We start from the raw sequence: 24938 nt of genomic DNA on the forward strand, positions 1-24938 counted from the left end.
AGCTGAAGGGCATCGTCACACGGCTTTACTGCAGACACGGTTTCTACCTCCAGATGCTGCCGGATGGCACCATGGAAGGCACAAAGGACGAAAGCAGCTCCTTCTGTAAGTGACCATCAGACGGACGGAGATCAGACGGACAGTTAGATGAAGGATTGTGTTTCATAGGCCTGTCATGTGTACCACCTGCCTCCACGTTAAAGGACATTTAACATCGTACATATCTCAACACATGGACACAATGCAGCATAACACACCCTGTTCTGGTTTTATAATGATGGCACACTACCGGAATCTGTTGTTCTCCTTCCCCACAATCTCACGTTTTGGGGCAACTATATGCACTCAGCTTGTAACTGCAGTATTTTAAATTCACTTAATGTTAGCAGAGATCTCTGAGGATCTGAATCAAGACTTAAAGCTCTGCCCATTAGTATGAAAACCTGCTGTGGCCTCAGATGTGTATACACACACACACACACACACACACACTCACACACACACACACCACAACATGTGAACGCCTCACTCTGCGGGGGGGGGGGGGGGGTCTTCACCTGGGTGATTACTGACCAAACACATCAGATCTCCTGGACTCCCTCCAACCCTCCAAAGAGATCAATACTGTATTAAAGGATATCCCTGATGTGGCAACACAGCATTTTTTCTTTTTCTGTCAAAACACCAAGTTTGGATAGAAAACACGACGCTTGCACAATTTTTGGATTTACAATCTACAAAGAGGAGCAAAAAACGAAAATCACACTTGTGACTTTTGGTTGTGGTTTCCTCTGTAAAGTTTATATTTCAGCATTCTTGTTGAGATGTCAGAAACTGTTGTGACGGCGCTGTTGCCAGGTGTGAATAACCTGGATTTAACCTGGAGACATTTACCGTGAGTACTCCCTCGGCATTTGTCCCTGTGAGAGAATTAGAAGTTCTCATTTAGATTCAAACGAGCAAAAACATTTTCAAGACTTCTCTCTAAAAGACGGGATCTTTGTGTAACGATCCCTTGAGAAAAAGTCCTCAAACAGCTGTTTGTTTGAATTAGCCCCGCTGATTAGCCCTGCTCTCACTTCTCCCTCTTATGTAACACGACACGGAGGAAAAACATTGCTGCACTGTGAACTCTAAACCTTCTCATGTCCAATCTGAAATATTCCTCCCATAATACCGGAGGGCACATCCAAAGGCGGACGTGGAGACCGCCGTTGCGTAACAGCGCTCCCGGTGTGTCGGGATAGTACCATCAGTCAGCGGAGGTCACCCCACAAAGTGTCTGCGTGGGTTTGACTTATGCCTCTACAAAGATAAATCCATCAGTACCAGGATCTGGTTTAATGCCGTCCTGGACTCTTTGCGTTATCGAGGGGGACGAGGGTCGGGGCTGGTTTGACAGGCAAATCTCGTAAAAACTCTTTATTACACGTTTTATCCAAGTATGCTTTTTTTTTCTTCTATGCATTCACGCGGGAATCGTTGCGTGATTGACATCATTGTAACTGAGTATCAATCAGCAGCACAATCGTGTACCTGACTGCGTAGAATATTGAGAGGGCAGAACAGCTGTGTGAGCATGAAACACACTCACTGTGGGGCTTATCTCCAGCAGAGGCTCCTCAGCAACATGCAAACTGGCCTGAGACCAGACCGCTTTCAATTTCTGTGCATTTCCATTTCCTCTTTTTTTCTTTTTACAGCCAATAGTAAACATGTTGTGTGAGCTTCACTGACCACTTCCCCCTCTGTTTATTGCATGCATTCTGACCCCACTGCTGGGTGTGAATCTGATTACATACATTAAGGAAAATGCACCTTGTAAGCAAGATGTCCGGCTCAAATGCAGGTCTGAACACTGAAGCCCTTTGTCAAAACACATTTAAGGTAATAAAACGAGCCCTTATGTCATGTCAGTTAACATGCTGCTTTAGTGGTGCTTTTATGGTATTCCCATATACATTTATGATTAATCATTATTACCATAAAGTACCACACAGTAAACTCTGGGCTTTTCCAGCCCCTTGTCATCTGGGACAGTTGCCAATTACCCAGTTGGTAATCCAGCCTTTCACCTTGGTGTATTTTTCATCCCCTGTTAAATGACGTGTTGAGTTTCATATGATTAGTCTTAAAGGTTTGATATGATTGGTGTGATGGCATCGTACTCACAAAACCACTTGTAAACAAGTCTGTCCGGGTCATCTAAACCTTTTTTTTATTTAGGAGCGGAGCTGAATCTGCTCTGCTGCAGCTTCCGCTCGCGTGCTCCGTGTTTACTTTCTGTGGAAGCTCACAGAATCCCAGACGGCTGCTTTTATTTGTCACATGTTGCGGCCCTACCTCACGCAAACTATTCAGCGACCATGGGATGTGTTTTTTGAAAATAAGACCTCAATGCGACGTGTGACCTTCCACACCCCTTCGTCTCCTCAGAATATACGTCTTTGCATGTGTGTGCCGACATCTATGCGCCCCTCACTGCGGTGTTTGCAGAGAAGACCAAAAAAAAAAAAAAGAAGAAAAAAAGGGCCAAATCAGCAGTAAAATGGGATAAATAATTAAGAGTGTGATTCAAATCTGAGGCCCTCGCCCTGACGGAGTTCATGGCTAAAATGTGCGGTACTGATCTGAACAAAAAGTTTTTCAGACACGTACAGTACTTTTCTAACTCAACTTGCAACACAAAAAATCTCCAAAGTACAGTTGACCTTTAAAAGTACAGTTGACCTTTAAAGACTTCGTCCTGGAATTGCAGCCCTGTCCTCCTCCCTGTCCTCCCTCTCCCCCCCTTTGCCCTTTGACCTTGACTTCTCCTGTGACCCGCTGTAGTGACGCCTAACGACCGACCTGCAGGTACATGGTCACACAGGAGGACTTGATAACCCTCTCGTCACCTCCCTGTCTGGGCTCCCGGCATCACAGCAGCTGCCTTCACCTCCGGAGAGGTTGGTGTCGGGACAGAAGTTACAAAGAAGCCCTGAGGGGATGTAGCAGAACAAAAAGTGACGAGTGTTTTTTTTGAACTGCCTTGCAATACTTTTATCACTTTTAAAAAAAACAACTAAGATCCCTAGGGCTTCCATAACTAGGAAGTTGTCACAAAGCTGAAAGCGATTGATATTAAAGCAAAAAAAAACGACAAAAGGGAAGGGAGCGGAGAATAAGAGGATGCAGAGCGGAGAAGCAGAAAGAGGGCACGCTGGAATATGTCAGAGAAAACTGAGCCAGCAAGACGGGTCGGCAGAGGAAGAGAGAGGGAGAGAGAGAGAGAGAGGGAAGAGAGAGGGAGGGGAGGAATGAGAGGATGACAGAGAGAAAAGGGAGGAGAGAGAGAGAGGGAGGGGAGCGATGGGGGAGCAGTAGGAGCAGCTGGCACACAGCTGATGGCTCCTCAATCACTGTGTCTCCCCCCTCTGGTGGGAGGTCAGAGGAGCTGCCACCCCCTCCTCCCGCCCTGCTCCTCTCTCCTTCTCTGCTCTTGGCTCCTCCAAGCTGTTATGTAATGAAGCTGGAAGAGGGAGGAAATGCAGGGAGACGAGATTTATATCCATGCAAATATGTATTGGGGCAGAATGCTCCATTAAAGGACTATACTACTGTTTTAGCACTTAAATGAATCACACCATTTTCCTAAGTACTGGGAAATCATAGGTTTCAATTCATTCCAGTCTAGTGAAATGCAGCTTTTGAAGACCTAAAAGTAATGGAGTCCTTAGGCGAGGTCCAAAAATACAAACCCAAAATAGAGCAATAGGCATTGGAAAATGTTAAAGAAATTATGCTTATTTAAAAAAAATGTATTTCATCTTTTAAAAGAACGAAAACATAGGGAAATAAAAAAAAATAGGAAACTGCTTATGGCCTGTTATAAATTTCCGTTTGGCCCCTTTTGGAGGTTAGGAATCACAGCATTAAAGCCCCTGAACACGTGTTTGTTCTCTATAACATTAAATATTAATGACTAAATAAACAACAGAAAATTCCTTTTAATATGTATTTAGAGTTTTGATTGACCGTGCTTCTAACGTTCCACTGCTAGTTAAACTCCAGATGCGTGTGACGGAGCCAAACACACTACAGATGTAGTGACAACAGATACAAAGGTGAGTCGAGGACTGAACAGAGGCTTGGAGGGTTCAGGCTCTAAACACATAGATTAAGAAACACAGGGAAGGAAACGGATTTCAAAGGTGCTGAAGGGAGATTAAAAAAATACACAAAAGAAAGCCTGGAGAGAATAAAGGCGGCGAGCGAGCGATGAGGGATGGAGCTGCTGGTGTGATTGTCACTGGATTCTGTTATTTGTAGAGGAAGAGAGAGAGAAACCCAGACTGAGACAGCAAGACGGACAGTTTGACAGAGGAGGAAAAAAAAGAAGGGAAGAGGCGACGGAGAGGGATGGAAGCTATCGACTCTCACTGTGTACATTTGAAGGCCATAAGGAAAAGCCTGATTTATCCTCTGTAATTACAATCTCCCACTGTTGGAGGGAAATATGACTTATCCCCTTCTCCGCTCTGGAACAAGTCTGCTCCTTCCGTCTGTCTGACTTTCCCCAGTGCTCGATAACGCTCCGTCACAGCGGGCAGAGAGGGAAAAAAGAAGATTCAAAGACTCAAAAGGCGAGATGAGGGGAAACTTCGCTCTGTGCATTCAAGGAGGGAGAAATGTGAACATCGAAAGCAACCGCTCTCTCAGCCAGATGAAGGAGGAGGGGGGGGGTGTAAGAGTACCAGAGTCGGCTGGTGAGGATGAGAGGGAGCGGCACGAAGAATACCAAACGGGAGGAGACGCCAGGATGGAGGAGGCAGAGACGAGAAGAGAGACAGGCGGAGAAGGCTGCGGGGTAAAATAGGACAAAGATGAATGGACGCTGATGGAGAAGTATCGGCTTCACAGGGCGGGCAGGACGACAGCGGGCGACGAGGGAATTGAAAGGGAACAAATGAGGAAGAAAAATGTAGACGTAAAGAAAAAAAACCCCAGAGTGAGATAAGACAAAGGTTGTTAATTCATGACAAGAGGGGGGGTTAAAAGACAGAAAGCTAGAAGAGACAGATGGACCTAAAGGAAGACAGATAAAGCCTCAGAGGAATCTGTTCTGGAGAGGGAGGCCTGGGGGAGGAGGTGCAAGTTAAATTACAGGACAGAGAAAGTAGTTGTCTTGTCATCAGAGTCATCGACCACGAGGGAAATCAGGCGTGAAGCTCTCCTACAACTCGTTTAATCTACTATTGAGTCTCGCGCTCATCTTTTACAACACAAACGACAGTGTGTGTCTGTGTGTGTGTGTGTGTGTGTGTGTGTGTGTGTGTGTGTGTGTGTGTGTGTGTGTGTGTGTGTGTGAACGGAGAGCGGCTCTTCTATTTGTTGCCATTGCTGATCAACGTGTTTGCAGCGGCTCTAGGGCCGCTCTGACTGATCCCAGCGCGGTGGTCTGTCTCGTTTCGAGATGTAGACGTTAACAGCAATGGGCTCATGATGATTTAGGTCATTCTAATTCCTATGAACCACGGACGTTTACTAAGCAGTGTGATTGACGGCAACAATGCGGTGAGGGCGAAGAAGCTACTGATTCCATCAGTGAACCGCGATGATTCACTTGGTTCGACTTGAGGAGTCTGTGTCGGCTGATGCACCGACCACCCAGTTTACAGGACACTTTCACGAGGCACCGAGTCCAATAACTTTTATTTTATTTAGCTGATATCGGAGAGCGAAAGATTCACCATCACGCCGCAACGCTTTCGTCCATGTCGGCTCCTTTCTGACGGGAAGAAGAATAAAAGAAACGACTGGTGCCTGTCCAGAAGTGAAGCTCTGTGTGCGTGTGTGTGTGTGTGTGTGTGTGTGTGTGTGTGTGTGTGTGTGGCTTCTCACAGATGACTGTAATCTCTTCTCATTCCAGCAGAGACCGACCGGGCTCCACACCACAGCCCTGCAGAGCGGCAGCCCGGTGTGCAGGCCTGCAGATGCCCTCTGCACAGCTTAGCTCTGTGTCCTGCTATTGCTCCTCCGTCCTCCCTCTCTCCTTCATCCCATCTCCACTTTCTCCTTGTTTATTTATTGTGTTGACGATCTCAAGCCTCAAATTGACTTGTGGGATTGATTTGGCACCACCCTCCTCCCTCCCCTTCATTTCCCTCCCTCTCCCTCTCCCTCTCCCTCTGTCTCTCCCTCAAAAGACTTTTGATTAAGCGACCTCCTCTGTGAGTTGCAGAGAAAGAGAGCGAGTCCAAACTGAGGACGGAGAGAGAGAAGGATGAGGGGAAACGGGCTCAAAAGAGTGCAGGGCTGTACCGAAAGGGCCGAGGCTTCCACGCCTCGTTCATAACGTCGACGTTGGAATTCAAAATCAACACTGGAATGCTGCGCGGCTTTCGCCGTCGGTTTCTGTGCTTGTCAATTCTTTCTGTTTAAACCTGGCATTTCTGCCCAGTTGCAGATAAAGATCAGGCAACACTGATATTTCCAGTATTATACTGTTTGTAGAATCAGATTTAATAGAAATAAGACAAACTCATTTAACGATGAATCACTTTATTCAAATTGAGAAGTGTGTGTGTGTGTGTGTGTGTGTGTGCGCGTGCAGCAGGTTATGTCGGGTCACCAACACCACAGCAGGGCTGCTGTGAGAGAGCGATGGAACAAGAGTGAAGGGAAAGAAGGAGGGAGTGGATGTGTCCGTGCTCCGCTCTATTTGTCATCCCGGCCGTGGTCTTTGGTGACACCTTGTTCATTTGCGAAAGCGACTGTTTGAGATGCAGGGATCGATCGAGCAAATAGAAGCAAGGCCCTGAAGATAGAGATGGGGGGGGGGGGGGGGGGGGGGGGGGGCCATGTGCAGTATTCATTACCTTCATCTGCACCGTCAACTGGACACACATCACCGTCTGTACTGTGTTTTGTGTCATTCATCCTGCAGTGGTGGCCAGAGGACATCATCCCTGTTTCACGGGTTGATTCAAATACATAAATAATAACTTTCACTTTCGCACGGTTAACATTACATTTAACAACTTTCCTCCCTTTTAGCCCAAACATTGCATAAATAGAATCCAAGATTGTAAGTTTTCCTCAAATCCAACGCATTTTTATTTTTATTTTTTACAAAGTTTGCTTAAATACGTCAGTTCAACAGTCAATAGTTCTGACAAGGGTTTGGTTTTGTCGTCATGGCCAGGCATTGACTTTCTTTCTCCATCTGATAACTTAACTTCCATCCATTATGTTGACAGAACTTTTGATTTGAAATTGATTTGTTTAATAGCAGCTAATGGCTCCATGAATCTAAAACATGCTCCTGAGACTTAATTTGTCATCTGTATGAGAGATCCGTCATTTTGACAACCGCGCTGTCACTTTAATAAAGCATTCTTGTAGTTTGTCAAAGGAACAGCGATGCTGGTTTGGGTATTTCTGACCAGAAGCTGATGCCAAGACAGCTTTGTCTGCTCGAGACTTTAAAAAGTTCTGGTAGCCAATTATTTATGACTTTATGATGTTGGAGTTGTGCAAACTTGTGTGCGGAGCTTTCAAGCGTTCTTCATGGTCTTCATCGGCAGATTTTTGTCATGCTCAACCTAAAATATAACAGTTTGACGAATATCAAAACTATTACTATTATAATTATGAATACTTTCCAGCTTGACCCAACATGTTGAAGGAATAGACGGACAATTCTGGTGATACCATTTCTTGCCGAGCATAATATGCAAAGATTGATGGCGCTCTGGTGTCTCTGTATTAGTCAATAGGTTTAGCTTAGCATAAACACGTCAATCAGGCAGGGCCGCTTTATTTGTCGAGGCTTACTTTACAGCGGACGGTTACTTTCTGGAGTTGGTAAGAACAAGGTTCCAGGAAGTCACCATATTTACAGCACATTAGTCCCAACTAATTCTTGGCTATAACTAATAAAGATAGTTCCCACAATGTTGAAACATTCCTTTAAATAGTTCATTTGTTGCTGTTCTTCTACAGCTGTGCTCTTCAGCCTTCGGAGTCTTTTCTCATCGCAGATCTAATCCGGACGCTTCGGGGACTTTAATTGTCACGGTAGCGTTTGGTCACCGTGACAGTGTGACCACAGAGCAGCTGGTGTTTTGTCAGTATCACTCAACTCCCCGTGTCACATCTTATAAAGCACTTCTGGATGGCACACACTCGAGAGGTCCGAGAGGGATACGTGCGCGCGTGCACACACACACACACACACACACACACACACCGGCAAGCACAGAAGTGTATTTGTACTCACACGGGTGGACGGAGGAGCACCGAACAAATGACATGCAGGCAAACTCGACAGAATTCAGACAACAGATTCAAACACAGTGTGTGTGTGTGTGTGTGTGTGTGTGTGTGTGTGTGTGTGTGTGGCGCTCTAGTGGCTGAGCTGAAGTCAGTTTATATGGAGAGCTATGCACATAAGAAATCCAAGGTTCCATAGGAAGCAAACTGCTGTTCACTGTGTCGGGACAGAGGGGAATGAATTCAAAGCAGGCTCAGGCGATGTCACTTTCTAATGTACTGAATTCTTAAAGCTCTCTGCTAAGCCGTGCTCTCTCTCTCTCTCTCTCTCTCTCTCTCTCTCTCTCTCTCTCTCTCTCTCTCTCTCTCTGTGTCTCTCTGTCTCTGTCTCTCCAGCGAGGGACTTCTCCGTTCAGTCTCTCCCATCTTTTGCCTGACCTCCGGTCTAGCAGCAACCAGACTTTATTCCTCCTAAATCTCCCTCCCCTAATCCTTCCCTGCCTCTCCCTCCCTCCTCTTCAGACGCACTTTCCATTCCCGCCTCTGACAGATATACTGTACAACAGGGAGGATGAAACGGGAGACAGATGGAAAGCAATTGTCTTTTTATGCCACGAGGAAGCACTGTGAGCGTTTAGCAGAGAGAATGATTGCTCTAACACCAGTCCTCCCTTTCTGTTTTTGTGTTTTTTTCCTCCAGTGCAGTTCAACTTGATTCCTGTGGGGCTCAGGATAGTGGCCATCCAGAGCACCAAGACTGGGCTTTACGTCGCCATGAACAGCGAGGGCTACCTCTACACTTCGGTACGGTCAGCGCACTCAGTACAGTGAGGCCGTGAGCCTTTAAAGACGTCGACCGTGATGTGTATGTGACGCCGCTGGGCTAATGCTTCACAATAGAAACCAGATCACCATTTATACATAGTACACTGTCCCCAGTCTGCAATCACAATACATGCGCATGTTCTCTTTTTTTGTCAATCTACTGTTTCCAGAGTCATATTGTTTTTAAACTGAAAATATTGAAAAATAATCTCATTTTGATAATTGCACCACGTCATTTTCATTTGGGGGACATGTTCCCTTTCTATGGTATAATGTCAGCAGTTAAGTCACCCGATGAGCGGTCCATACTGAGTAGAGGCTACTATGCTGACCACACACACACAGCATCACATGACACAGGTTGAGGACCTGGTTCCCGACTACTCTGACGGAGTTGGTGACATCTTGCGTCTGTGCAGGAAGCAGCTTCCCTTCACTTGAACGCTACAACTTGTGAAGCGGTGCTTCCAGTGAGTTGTTTCGCATTGATGTAAAGAGAGATGAGGCACAGATTTGAGAGGTAGATGGAAGAATAGACAAAGACAGAGAGGGTGGATCAGAGTGCACCCCCCCCCCTCCAGCCTGTCTCCTCTTGGCACGCTGGCAAAGTGTGCGAGATCTTGTTTGAAGTGCATCGCTGCGCTCACTTCAAAGTCCATGTGACGCCGCCTGCATGCGCACTGCCAGAGACGAGGAGATACAGGGTTTCTATCAGGTGGAACGCCGGGAAATCAGCCTGGAAAGAACACACATGCAGCGGTGTACACAAAGTGAGCCGCAGCCGCTGCCGCCGGTACAGTATGTGAACTACTTAATGTCTGTCCTTAACTCGAGCAGCTTCCACCTTTGCACACCACAAATTGCAGTGAGATGATGCAGAAGACTTGAAAGTTCAATGTCCCTCTTGGTCCAGAAATCACAGCTTGTAAAATTCAAATTTTTCTGGAAGTCTTTAGTGTATATACAATACAGGAGCAAAGTTTTGTTTATAGTTCATCCCAAAATGTTTAAACTACAAAAAGTCTTGAGTAGTGTAGTATATTTAGAAGTAGCCCCAATCCATATTTTAACCTAACTCTAAAACCCCAACCCAGAACCAAACGTTCCCCTAATGAGGCCCAGAAAATGGTCCTTGGACATGACTCTTTCAGGGCTCGGAACCCCCCTAGACAGTAAAAACCTCCACACGCTGAATATAGAGGTTATACTCACCCAGGCATCCTCCTGACAAAAGAAAGGTGACCCATTTTCACTAAGGGAAATAACTACAGGGAAAAGAGAGGGAGAGGGGGGAAACATGTTCGAGAAAATCCCTCTGAGATGAGAAAGGAGGGAGGACAAAGTAGAGGAGGAATCCCCCCCCCCCTCTCACCTGAAACTTCCTGCTCTGCTATTGTTCTGTGCAATCGTGAACACCACAGAGAGAGAAGAAGAAGAAGAACAGAAATAGAGGAGGAAGGCATGTTCTGCGCTCGCTGCCCTCGGGGTCCGGAGGGAGGCGGTGCAGAGCCTCTAACACCCTGTTACGCAACCGTTAGCATGTGCGGGGAACAAAGGGCCCTGCATCGTCCCCTGAAGGGCGAGGGGAGCTTTAGCAAGCTGTCAAAGAAATAACCTCGGTGTAAAATCTTTACTTGAACGTGTAGACATTTTCTGAAAATAGTTTGGTGCCATTTCAGGACTCGGGGACAAGTTTCTCTTTGCTTTGTGGAGCGGAAACTGTGGGAGAAGGGGGAACTCTGTTGTTGTTGTTTAATTTCTTATGTGTGCTGTCTTGAAAGATTTATAATGAGTCTGCGGGTGGTTTGAGGTCTGCATTGCAGGAAGTAGTGGTGTAACGGACCGTAGCTGATCCGTGATCCGCACGGTGCAAGATGGCGGACTCCTGGAGGATCACGCGCTCCCTATCTAGATATAAATGGCTTTTTCTAAGCTCATGAAAACACTGCGATTCTTAGTTTCAGGTGATTATGCACTGATTAAAACATAGCTGCCAATTAATCCCCCTAAATATTACACAGTGTTCCTTTGATGCAATATTTAGTTTTAATGGTGCAAATGGGGAAAATCTGGGGCAATATTTTTTTCTATTGTGGAACATTTAAAGCTGCACAGAATACGTACAAATACTTGAATTTATAGTGTTTTCCTGATTATGTTGATTAAAATTCTAATTCAGTCGTATGAAAGTCGTTTCCAGTCTGACGGTTACAGCCTCGAGTATATTCCAGCAGTTTAAAAACCAACCAAAGACACGTTGCCACGGTGTTTCCTCGTACCTTTCTGTAGCAACAACAAAAGGCTCACCTTGGCTGCGGCAGTGTTCCAGTGGTTACTCAGCATTAATCTTTCATGGGCTTCTGTGGCAGGCGTATTCCCCCTGCATCCACACACACACACACACACACACACACACACACACACACACACACACTAGCAGATAATTACTACCCTTATTTAAAGGATTTGAAAATGAAGTACCCTCTCCCAGCTGTACATTTGCCAGTAATGGCTCAGAGGATAGAGGAAAGTAGTTTTCCAGCTTGGCCCTCTTAAGCCCCATCATTTATCTTTATTCATCAGTCGCATCATTCTCATTTAAAGCTCTTTGTTGTTTTCTTTTTGTGTTATCTTCGTTTGTACTGTTCTTATTTATATTATCTACTCCTCTGCTGCCCCCCCCCCATCTAATCATCTCATCTAATTGAACGATGTCACCTTCTATACATATTTGTTGTGACCTCTGTTTATCTTGTGAGCTAATTAAACAACCTGACACACAGCGCATACAGTGTTTTCCATGGAATGTGCTTGATGTATTCCACTTTTCGGTTGTTGTTGGATCTAGTGCGGCGTGTGAGAACTGATTCAGTAAATATGGCCTCCAGGAAGAAAACAAGTGATTGAAGTCCCATAAGCAATTTCTGGTCTAGGTCCCCGATGTCTACAGAGACATTTTCTGTTCCCCGTTTAATCCACAGGGAGGTCAGAGGTCAGGGAGAGCTACAGAACAGCAGTCCTTGATCTTCTGGAGGTCTTGTTTCAGAAACAGGGTCCATTAGTAGAAATGTAGTTCGTAGCCTTCCATGAACTGGATGTCCAGTGGGAATCGGTGCTTCCGTTAGCAAGCTGAGGTGACTAGCTTCAGCATGTGGGGCCGACCAAATGCTGGATGATGTATGGGACAGTTGGCCTAAAATCGCTCACAGTTGACGGCTAACGCAGTGTGGACTTGTTGAAAGAGTGGAACAGGCCTAACGTCACGGTAAGACATGAAGAAGTTAACGGGAGCGTCTTCTAGGAGAGGTCAGTCATCTCCTGCGGTGGGAAACACCCATCCAGAGGCCTGAAGAATTCAAAGAACACACAGCAAATATCTCCGTGCTTCAGTTTACTCCGTGGTGTTTCCCCTGCAAACAAACGCCATGAATTATTGATCACATGCAAGCGCTGTAAATCCCCAACTCCCCTCCTTGGCTACGTTTAACCAGACACCACACTCAAACCCCCAGACGGATCTAACTCGGCTGCAGCGGAAGCAGCTCCTGCCAGGAAAAAAAATAAACAAGACTTAACTGAAGAGGGATGAACTTTTCTCTCTCTCTCGAGTGCTGATTCACCTGCCCTCAGCGAAGAAGCAGGCAACCACACATCCCCGTTTAACCCTGAGAGGTATTTAAGGATCACCCAAGCAACACGTTGGTGCTTCACGGAGGACTCTGGGGAGACGGAGAAAGACAACAACAAAGTAATCTACCGTAGAGAATAAGAACACACTTCTAACTCCTTAATCTCTTCGTGGATTTGCGGGTTGGTAAATAAAAAAAAGGGGGGAGTGAGCGCTAAATGATGGTGCGAATGTCCTTTTGTCCTCACGCGAGCCTCTTGTTTCGGGAGGACAAAACAAGATGATAATAGAGGCGAGGCGGGGAGCGGGGGAGTGAGTCACCGCGAGGCATCCGTTGTCCTCCATGTACATTAAAACGTGAAGGATGGAAATGGACTTCTGGTTTAAATGGGACAGCCGATGTCATACGCACGATGTAAAGCTGCCTCGTGTGTGTGCGTGTGTGTGTGTGTGTGTGTGTGTGTGTGTGTGTGTGTGTGCATGCAACATGCTTGTGTGAATCTGTACTCAAGGCTCCTCAAACTCCTTGAGGATAAGAAGGGGGTGGCGGGACAAAGTGACGGACAGGACAGGCTGCATGTTACCGCTATTAATAACAAACGGGGCTGATTGTACTCGCTGTCTAGAGAGGGAGCAGCAAAGGATGCTGGGACGGAGAGAGGGAGAGAAGGATGGCCTGACAGACCCAGACTGGTAGAGAACATAACGTCTCCGCTGGGAGCATGCCCCCCCCCCTCCCTCACTTGTACAGCTTTTACTCGCCTGTCAGTCTGTCTTGCTCCCCATTCGGCCATTTGTGTCTGTCGGCCTCTCTGGTGGTTTGTCTTTTTCCTCTCCTCTCCACCATCACTACTTTCCTCCTCCCTTGCTTTTTTGCGACGCTCTTCTATTCCGAATATATATCCCCGTCGCGCTGTGTCCCTTATCTGCTGTCCCTGTCCTAGCGCTGTCCTCTGCCTCTCTGTTCTCCTTCCCCCTCTCTCACTTTGTCCTCCGCCTCCTCATCCTGAACCCCCCCCCCCCCCCCCCGAGCTGGCAGCCCGCCCCTCCCACATTTTAGTTCTTCCCACTCTTTATTTCATCGTTCCATTAACTGCATCCTGTCTAATTTTTTTGGATGATTTTTCCTTTCGTCGCTATTCTAGGACATAATCCATTTCTGAGGAGAACATGAGAGGGACAGGTCACACCCCAAATCAAAAGTATCTGTTTTTCCTCTTACCTGTAGTGCTATTTATCAATCTAGATTGCTTTGCTGTGAGTTATCGGCCGTAGAGATGTCTGCCGTCTCTCAACTATAATGGGGCTACGTGGCACTCGGCTCGTGGAGCCGACTCAAAGGCATGAAACCGATCACAACAAGGTCTGTGGATCGTCTTCTGGAGAGAGACATCGCTGTTCAAATGTATTTTATTCCACAAGCCAAGAGCCAAATAGTCCCTTCACAGTCGAGAGAAGGCGGAGAGAAAACTGCTGCCTCCATCGGTTAGTTAGTTTGTGTTATTGTTTGACTTTGGTGTTTTCACGGGTTTGTTCGGATTCACCAAAGACGCACAATAACACAAACCAACCAATCGAGCCAACAGTAGACCAGCCGCTCCTGTGTTCTGCGAGGTGTAATCACGGTATTTAAAGAGAGCATAGATGGACAGAGCGGCTTTAGTTCCCCCGTAAAAAAAGCTAAATATAGTGTACACTTACACTGATATTGATTCTGTTAGTGTCTAAAACTCGTTTTCCTGCTGCCCCTGTTCACAGCAGTACATCACTTTGCTCCCGCGCTGGTACTCCTGTCTGTTTCTCCAAACTGGGGGCATGCCGCCCGCCAACACCAGTGGGTCATACACGGACTATGGATGAGTACCTCAAACAACCCCGCTTTAAACAATCCAAACGGCTGTAGTGTGAGAGAGGAAGGACTGAGGTCATCTATAGGTGACAGTAATAACCAGCACTGACTGAAGCCTCTGTGGCGGTAACGTGCAGGAACGGAAACCTTTTCATTGCAGCGCTGTTTAGTCCAGCTGTAAGAGGCCAGATGGGCTGTGTGTATCCATCTGTCTCCTCTTCATCATTGCCTCGCTCTACCTCTGCAGTACCTTTTTATTCATCTGGTCGCCGTTCATTCTTTTCATACCTCACCTTCTGCCTTTCTTTCTTTTGACGCCCTACGAATCACTAAAGAGCAAATCACAATCGTTATTTTGTCCCCAGGAAGTCAGGCACAATGAAGGGTCTTTGGAGGTCTCGATACTATTACTACAAAGACAAGGACCAGGTCTATGCAATGCTGCTGGAGCACCAGGGCACTCGGGAGTAGCTCAGCAGAGGTTAATGGTGGTGGTGGTGGTGGTGGGGGGGGGGGGGGACTCCCTGTCATGGCTCCATTGTTTGAGGCGCTGGGACCCCGCTTACCTGTGGGCACCTCCTGAAAATTGCTTTCTGATAAAAATAGTGCTCAGCCGCGGACCTGGCCCACTTTATTAGCCGTGTGCTCTGGAAAAGCCTCCTGGGTGGAGGGATGGCAGTGGGAGGAGGGGGGGGGGTTAAAAGGTTGCCAAAGGCATACACACGTACGGCGAAAAAAACGTGAACCTGTGGACACACACACACACACACTCTCTCTCTCCCCTGTGCAATTTAGCCACCCTCCACATCCCCACAAGCACACATGTGCAGCCAGGTATAAACAATCTGACAGAGGCAGGCAGACATAATTGGGCCGGACTCCGATACCCGGGACCAGCTCTGGCCACACTTCACCAAGTTAACAGGGGAAAGTTGGGCAAAGTAGAACTTAACTCCGCCGGATGACATTGTGGATCTGCACTCAGAGGATAAACAAACACACCTCCACTTACTGAGAATCATTGGTGGGGGGGAAGGGAGCCAGAAATAAAAACACATTTGCTGTTTTTTTCCTTCTCTCTTCTCAATTCAGGGGAGAGACAAACAGCCACAGCAATGTGTGTCCAGAGCATGCTGGGATGCCTGAGGAGACCATTTTTAATGTACAACATGTTATTTTCCATGTTTGATGCACACTGATCACCATCAATACATGCAAGCGAAACGCAGGACGTCAAGTTTCTGTAGATGAAAGACGCATCCAGACTCTTATGGTTTAAATGAGGGCGTTGTTAAGCGTTAGGAAACATTGTATATTGGAGGACTGTCTCCCACCTTTGAGCCACACATTCGTACCGCTCACCAGTAGAGAGCAATAGGATGATTTTTACAGGCCAGCCCAGAGGTTAGCGCCGCACTGGTTCCCTCGACAAAACGACAGTGGGATTTGTCCAATGGATTTTGGATCATTGCAGAAAATAAACTCTGTGGCAAGCTAACGTTGATGATATTTACACGTTTTGCTCAGCAAGATAATCAAATGAATACCACTTTTACGATGTGTTAATGGTTAATGCAATCGTTAACGCTTTTTGCTTTTGTTTACCACAAATCTTATTTAGCATCTAACCAAAAACCCATTGACTTCCAGAAGAGGGAACCGGAAGTGAAAAAATGCTGACTCATGTCTGGGTTTTTACGACTGCAGCATTGTATAGAAAGCCGTCTTGACGACGCTGACCTTTGTGGAAATGGAGAGCTCAAACTGAGTACGCTAGATTCCATTCTTTCTTTGTCAATGAATACTTTGGGTTGTTATACGTGTTGCACCATGCGCTTACTGACTCCTCATCTGTCAACAGTATAAACTGCTTCTTTAAAACAGGAACGGTTTATGCAGATAGTAACGAGACAGTTAAGAGTTAACGGGACAAATAAGCGTTTTGAATACACCTCGTGAACTTGTTGTCCCATTAGCAGCAGAGCAAACACCCTAACTGTTAACAAGCCCGTTAGTCCCCGACAGCTTCTTGTCCTCTTCAATAAAACTTTTTTATGGGAAGTAAATGATGTAAGTGAGGAGGAAACAGAAAGAAGCCCGGGATGCTGTTGTGACTGCATGTCCCAGCTGCTTAGAGCGGTTACAGTAGTTAACCGACGACTTACATCACCAAGCTTTTCATATCAAACGTGTCCCTCATCGCCTTCCTCTTCCATCCATCAAGCTACCGGTTCTCCCGTACCTCTAATTTGCTTGTTGTTCAGTCGTCCTCCCTCTTCTCCTGCCTCGTCTATGCGCTCTTCACTGGGGACTCCTTTGGGGAGGCACCGGCTGATAAACAGGGAACACCTCTGCTCACACAGGAGGAGGGGGAGAGGAACGAGGGAAGGGAGTGATGAGGAGATGAGGAAGGAAGGAAGGAAGGAAGGAAAGAGGAACAGGCAAAGGAAGATGTGGGGCATCGTGGAGGAGGAGGAGGAGGAGGAGGAGGCGAGAGGAAACAGGATATCAAGTCCACTTCTAAAATGCCGCAGCTACGTCCAGAGCCAACGCGGCAGCCCTGCTGCTGTTTGACAAGAGTTACGGCCGTCCTGGTGAGCTGAGGGGGGAGAGCGCCGTACTGCATTATGATCAGTACTAATCCATTAAGACACAGGGAAGAAAAGCTTCAAGTACACCCCATTACTGTTCATTTTATTTCCCATCTGGGAAGTTGCTCTTTATTCATTTCACGCTGTGCCGTTTGGCTGCCGTATTTGACAAAGCCAGTTCTTTGGGTCGGACGATCTTTGGTGATACAGAAAGTTACCGCATCCATCATCACGCCGCGTCCTGTAACAGCGAGCGGTTCCTGTCTCTGAGGAGACGGGCAGAGAGGAGGAGTGTGCGTATGGGGATGGTCCCTTCACGGTATTTAGTTCACCGGCTTTCCTGCAGAGCTGTTCTAGACTAAGAGTAGGTCACAGGATTGATGCAGGGCTGAGGATATAGTTGGAGAAGTTAACTTCCCTGTTAACTGAAGAAAACAGGCATTCCAAAACCACGCTCTTTGAAGTCACATTTGTTCCCTCTGTGTCCAATACTCACTGTCTTTTAGCTCTGTTTGGGTTAGGGTTAGGCACCGACTGTAGGAAAAATGACTTGGAAAAATGGAAAACCGTACAAGATACAGGAGGAACAGTAGGTTACTGGAGTACTGACCATTTGGCTTCAAAGCAGCTTCTTATGAAGAGTGCAAGTGACCTGTCCTCAGTTATCACTCTGTTATTACTGTAGATTAAACATTCCCTCACCACACACACACACACACACACACACACACACACACACACACACACACACACACACCTGACAGGTGGCAAACTGGCAATTAGTCAGTTCCCTCAACAAAGCTTTCAGCAAAGTCTTCTTAGAGTATGACCTGAGAGGACCGACTACACACACACACACACACACACACACACACACACACACACACCTCCTCTTGCCTCCAACTCATCTCCTCTGACCTCCCTCACCCGCCCATTGAATCAGAAACCGCTTGTCTGTTTTTCTCTGAGTCAGCACTATTGTCGTCTCCCCCCCCCCCCCCCCCCCCCCCCCCCCCCCCACACACACACACACACACACACACACACACTCACACACACACACACCTTGCGTGCAGACATACACGGCCTTGAGAGGAGGGAGATGGGGAGAAATGTGAAGGATGGAGGAAGACAGAGAGGATGCTGAGAAAAAGAAAGAGGGGGATGAGGAAAAGAGAGAGAGGGAGGAAGGGAAGACAAGACAGGAGTAGAGAAGGAGAAATGAAAAATGCAGTGTAGAAGTAAGGCCTGGTTATCTCTGGTTCCCTTTGGAAAATCCCCAAACGCACAGCGAGGGTCTGGCAGTCAAGGTGAGAAGCAGAGGACATCCCCCCCTCCTTCTCTGCTTCTTCCCCCTTGTGCAACTCGGCCTGCACCCTCTCCAGCTGTTCTCATTATAGTGTGTGTGTGTGTGTGTGTGTGTGTGTGTGTGTGTGTGTGTGTGTGTGTGTCTCTGCTTTTTCCCCTCCACTCATTCCTCTGCGTGTGTTCGTGTCATATGGTTTAAAGTATGTGTATGATATCTTGAACATTTGAGTATAGATATGTGTTTTTGGATGTTTTGTTTCCCCTTCCCTTTGTGTACGAGTGTGTGTGTGTGTGTGTGTGTGTGTGTGTGAGATGCCTTTTAGTGTGTGTGTGTGTGTGTGTGTGTGTGTGTGTGTGTGTGTTCTGGATACAGCACATCAGCTCTGGTCGAGCTCCAGCGCTCCTCAGGGCGTCCCTGTAAATGCCAGAATGTTGGCACAGGCGAGGACCCCTCTCCGTCTGAACCGCTAAAAAACTTTGTTCTCTTCTCTGCCGGTCAGCAACTCACAGACGCTCATGAGAGTCCAGCAGAGCACAAGAGGTGGAACTCAGACAGAGAGGAGACCTTTAAAGGTTGTCGCGAGGTCTGTTTGATTCATGGCGAGCTGGGAGAACTGTCAGATCACTCAAAAACCACTGTTCCTCTCAGGAGGAATGTCGAATTTAGAACATATGTTGGCTTACTTTTCAAGCCTATAGACCCAGTGTGTATCTACATGAAACCCTGTGTTTTAAGCTTGAAATCAGCTGTTTCGGTTCATGCTTACTTACCCAGTTCTTCTGTTCATTCCCACACACAACACCTTGAGGTTCAAAGTTGTTTAGTAGCTAAAGAGCCACTTATTTCCCTCATGAGTTGGTGGGAGAGCAAAGCATCTTGGCTTAAAAGTTGAGTTCATCCTCAACCTTGGACGAACAAAACGAGTAAAAGCTCTCATGAATGCATAATATATTCATTTTATCTGCCAATGTGAGCTCATCAAGAATAAGTGACAAGCAAAGGCATTTCAGAATAACATTAGCGATTCGAGACATTTCTGCTCATCTTGAGAAATATGTTGAAATCTTAAAGGCACAATCCCTAACATGACTGTAGACAAAAGGTGCACCGAACGTCTACACTGCATCAGAGGCTGCTGCTCCCAAAATGATCACACACACACACACACACACACACACACACACACACACACACACACACACACACACACGACGGCTACATGGAAGGCATCAATGTTTTCTGATGCTGTTAAAGGTTTGTTCATCTGTCATTTCTGTAAACAGACATACATTTCAGATATGACTGATTCTGATCGTAATATTTTGAGTCAGAAATCATTCATAGGGCCTTTTTAAACTGACGACCTGCAGTCCTCTGCTCTCCCGTAGCAGCACAGCAGACTCTCTCACGGCTACAGAGAAAATGAATCCCTTTGTTTCCAGAGAGAAGCATCGTTTGTCTGTGAAAGCTTCCTTAAAGGCGCTGCTGACAACTTGTAGTGCAAGTCAACCAGAACAAAATGTTGCTTTTCAAACTCAGGCGAACAGGCTGTGTGCTGGTGTTACTATTGGACTCGACAGAGTTGCTTTGAATGACGGAGCTTGTTTTTCCCTTAATGGCTGTAGATGTCAATGTTGTTTTTTTGTTTTTTTTGGGGGGGTTTGCCACCAGAGAATACAATGCTGCCTTGGAAATGGAAGTTTTGATGTAGACAGCTGCTGAGTTCTCTTCCCTAAGTGCTGAGTGATGTTTTTTTTTTTTTTTAACAAAGCATTTGAAAAGAGCGCTGCTGATCATAATGCGACAGAGAATGCCAGCGGGGCCACATGTTGTGCATAAATTAATACGTGATAATTACTCCTATCTTCAGACAATTATTTTTGCGCGCTGCTGTGATGCTTCCTCAGCTGTTTGTCTTCAATTAAAGTTGTTTTTCTGCTCATTTGCTCAGATAATGATCGCCGTAGCTGGTAAACACGCTTTGCTCAGGCTAACCTTGCTCTGTGTGCTTTTAGTGCTGATTCATATCCTACTGACAAGAGTTGCATCTGCAGGTAAATATGCCATCATTCAGTATGCATGGACAAAAAAACGACCCACTTTATGTCACTGTTATTGTGAGCCAAAACCCCAGCATTGCGTCGCTTCATATTCAGCTCATAGTTGTATTAATGATGCACGAAGAACGACTCACAGCTGATCTTCTCAATGTGAAGTTCTGGCTTACATATAATTGCATCATGCCTGCAGTATCACAAAAAAAAAAGAAGAAACTCACCGAAGTGCTTTTCGGACGGAAGAAAGCGGCTCTCAATTCCCGATCAGTCCAATATCTTTTTTTTTTTTTAGAATCCCAGCCATCCCTTACAAAGAAATGTTCCCCGCAGGATGCTTTAATGGCGGTTTCTTTTTTTATTGGATTGTGAAATGAAGAGACAGGAGGGACGGGACCGAGACGAGGAGGCTGAAGATGTGATCTGACAGACCGGTCAGACGGTTCACTGAAGTTGTTGTGTAGCAAACTTTATAACGACATGACCCTCATCCCCATGAAAGAAACGCGTAGCATCGCTTCTAAATATGAAGGAAGAGGGATTTATTTTTCACAGATATATGACTTTGGACACTTTTTATTTTGCCCAGAAATGAAGATGCTTTGAATCAGTCTCACAGGAGCCAATCATGTTGAGCACATTGGAGGCCGAAGAATTTCGTTTTAAGTTTTGGCAACTTTTGCAACAAAGGATGTTTACAATGTCATAGTCGGCATCCCGAGACCCCCGGGACACGAGGACGCCCCATTTTACTGTTGCAGTTGTTTGAAGTGGACCTAATTTATTCACTTCACATGCTGTGGGGAAGATACACACTGCATCATATTCTATAAAACGTATTAATATCCTAAATGACTAGTAATAGTTGACTACCCGACATGTTTTTTCGCCTCTTTATGTATATTTGGTGAAGGGAGAATCGCGAAAGATTAGCCCTTTGACTTGACCTGGAACTCGTTGGTCTCGACCAACGTTACCTCGGCCCGATTCGTCATATTCTGTCGCTTGGGCAGACGTGAAACGGTCGCAGTTAACAGTGCAACACATGTTTTTTTTCCGTCGTGAAATAGTGGCAGATAGGTTTAGAAAAGAAAAACATTTGGCTTGAAATGCGTACGCTTGTAACGTAGTCATATGTGGCTCAGTGACGTAGCATCACGTGACGTAGCGTTAATCACTTTCACACGGGACACAAATCTGTATTCGGCATCAAGACGTCATGGGCCACTTCAAATTGGGACTTGACTCAGGACATTGTCCCACCTCAGCCTAAATATGAATCTGTCTGATCCGGCACAAACATTTGTCTCTGGCCTACAGAAGCCCATTTGGCTTGAATGAGGCCATCCATCCCTCCCAGTTTACATTTGCTGCCGGTACAACGGCAACAGAAAGCCGGTATTGATCAGGTTTACCTGCTGACTCGTGTAACTGCAAACGTCACTGAAAAGCACACATCTCCTTGTCGTGGACAGTGTACATGTGAGCGAACACACAGGCCCTCTCATACGTGTGCTCTCTGTCGACGCTGTGAAATCTGTTTGTCCTCTGGAATAAAAACCTAAAGCCTCTGGATTAACCTGTAGTCGCATGATCGCGACTTGTAAGTCCTTTTTAAGTTCTTCACGCTCGGTTGTGTCGCCGCGTCGCGCGTCCAATCAAAGCCTAATCCTTTTTTCTTTTTTTTTTTCCCTGGACTAATGCCTATTGACTTGTCACAGAGGTCTTACATGGAATCAATTCCCCAGCTGAGCGCACCGAAGGCTCAATGGTTAACGGCAGCCGCAGAACGAGGCTGAATGATGTCTTTAAGTGTCACCGGATGGAAATGAGACGACGGTGTGTGTCATTACTGGAGAGTAATCCCGTCTCCTTCCTTACCTCTCGTGTTGTCTCTCCCCCCCCCACCCCCATTTTTTCCTCCCCTTCCTCTTGTTTCATCCTGCCCCCTCTCTTTCCCTCCATCCCTCTCTTTCTCTCTCCTGTCTGTGGGGGTGAGTGATGAGGGAGGCAACCGGTCCATCCGTCACTGTTGATGTGATGCGAGCGTGTTTGTGTTTGTGTTTGTGTGTGTGTGTGTGTGTGTGTGTGTGTGTGTGTGTGTGTGTGTGTGTGTGTGTGTGTGTGTGTGTGTGTGTGTGCATGTCATCTGGTGCCGGGTGGCCTCCCACTGATGTAAGAGGGATCCGTCATGTCTCTCTGTCACAACAGCAGACACGCATGAGTGGATATACACACACACACACACACACACACACACACACACACACAAACAATCCTCTTGTCTCCTCTGAAATGATCTGTGTGTAACAGAGGATTTTAGTAAATTTAGACGCTGCCTTGATCTTATTAGTGTGTGAGTCTATGTCCATGTTGTTTTCTCTCTTTGTTGTTCTTATCTATTCTGGCAAGTATTTTGATGTGAGACTGCTGAGGTCTGCACCTTCATGGAAAACTGTAGCTTTGTGTCATGGCCAAATGAAAGTCAAGAAATGCATTGAAATCAGTTAAAAAAGCAGCCTTTTAAAGCAGGGAGTCGTACAAGGCAGTGATATGCATATTGCGTCTCTAAATTGTTGTAATGCAACATGACAGAATGTTTCACCAAATGCAGCTTAAAATGTGAAAAAACAAACCAACAACATGGAGTTTGGTGCATAAATAGCAGCACAGAGAGAAATCCTGGTGTGTGTTTTGTGGCTTGCTCTGCTACTCGAGTGGTTGTCAGCGCGCTGAGGGAGGCTCTTTGGGGAGAGCTGGGCATCATGGAACGGCAAGTACACACAAGTTCATTTTGGAGCGTCGATAGCAGCAGGACCAGCGACTGGGAGCCCCGGACTAGCCTGCGTGTTTGGAGCAGCCCCTGCTGGACACGAGAGGGACTGCAGCAGCGGTGGTCCAGTCTGGTTTGAGGGGAATGAGTTATTGGACTCAGGTGACAGTCAGCTTTCGCTGTTTTTATTTAGACCTCGGTAGATAAAGAGCTGTGAGGAAGTCCGTCTTTTACTCGGGAAATAATTAGGTGTGAAATCCGCCTGTAGTCTCGTCGGAGTGAACGCTCTGCAGACAGATGTGCGTCTGTCCCCTGTGTGTCTGCTGTGTGAACGATGCCTCTACAAATGGCTGCTTAATAGTGTGTTCTCCTATAAAGCAGCATCACTGACGGCTCCCTGAGTGTGTGTTAGTGATTAAGTACATGCGGCCATGACGGACTGATTTAATCCTAATACATTTTGATATTTGATGGTTGAAAGTTCCTAAACAGCAGCATTTGTTTTTCACATATTTACGAATGTCAGATGAGAAATAAAAGTGAAATGATGAAAGCTTTTGGAAATAATTGGACCATTCTTCTGACAAAAAATAAAAATGGAGGAAATGAGCTCCCTGTATGTTTTACAGAGGTGAGTGTTCTCATGCAACCATGCATGCAAGCTTCAGTCTCTCTGTTTCCCTCAGAGGGCGGAGCACCATGCTAAGCATTACACTGAGTTACATGAAATATTAAAGGAGATCATGAATGAATGATTCTCTGAAAAGAGAACAGATTTTTGCTCATGTTTGATGCTTTGCCGCGTCATGTTTACTTTTTTCTTTTCTTCCATATTTTGCCACCTCCTAGCACGTAATATTAGACATGGATCTGTAACGTGATGCATCGCATGTTGTCAGCCATCTATTGTAAGCAAAGACGGCCGTAATGTGTAACATAGTAAATATAAATAAATGTTGTTTAATGAGACCGATTCTACTCAACCCCTGTGAGGAACACCGTAGACACAGAGAGGAGATAACCGATGAGGATTAAGGAAAATAACACATAAATACATACATATAAATATGAATAAATACATAAAAAACACATGTTGAATAAATGAAAAATAAAATCAGAATCACATAAATTTAGAAAAATAAAAAAATTATTGAAAGGGAAAATGAATGCCTCAATTTTATAATTATTTATGATATTTAATGGAATATAAATGTATTTAACGAGTCAGTTATTTATTTATCCATCCAATATTTAGCTCTGAAATGTAGTGGAGTAGAAATATAAGGTAGCATGAAAAGAAAGTACTTAAAAAAGTGTACTTAAAAGTGTACTTGAGTGAACGTTACTCCACAGCTGCACCACTGATCTTTCCAATGTGACCTCCTTTAGGCTGTGAAAGGACACTAAAACGTAACCTTTTCTATAGGTGGACTATTCTAGGAGTAACAGTGCAAATGTCCTCTCAACCTCTCAAGGTTTTGTCTTTCATCAGAAAGTCAGACTTTGCCTGGTGATAGAAATCCAGCCTCTGTCTTACTGCTGTGGATCTCTAATCATGAGATCCTCTGTGCACAAGGTTGGTCATGGGCTGCTAATGATACAGCCTCAACACACACTCATTAACTCATTACTCATGTGACCTGATTCAGTTTA

The 24938-nt window shown here is 46.0% G+C and overlaps 1 protein-coding gene across 1 annotated transcript in view; it reads left to right on the top strand.

Moving 5' to 3' along the window:
- The window catches only part of fgf11a (fibroblast growth factor 11a), a 64222-nt gene that overhangs the window by 35447 nt on the left and 3837 nt on the right, over positions 1-24938 (top strand). The window contains exons 2-3 of the mRNA XM_068713570.1: positions 1-105; positions 8957-9060. The exon at positions 1-105 is cut by the window's left edge and continues 6 nt beyond it. Coding sequence (XP_068569671.1) covers positions 1-105; positions 8957-9060 — 209 coding nt within the window. The remainder of the gene's footprint in view (positions 106-8956; positions 9061-24938) is intronic.

The sequence above is a fragment of the Cebidichthys violaceus genome, unplaced genomic scaffold, assembly GCF_023349555.1.
Source record: "Cebidichthys violaceus isolate CVI_PGR_0920_01 unplaced genomic scaffold, fCebVio1.0.p SCAF_19, whole genome shotgun sequence".
In the NCBI taxonomy this organism is placed as follows: domain Eukaryota; kingdom Metazoa; phylum Chordata; class Actinopteri; order Perciformes; family Stichaeidae; genus Cebidichthys; species Cebidichthys violaceus.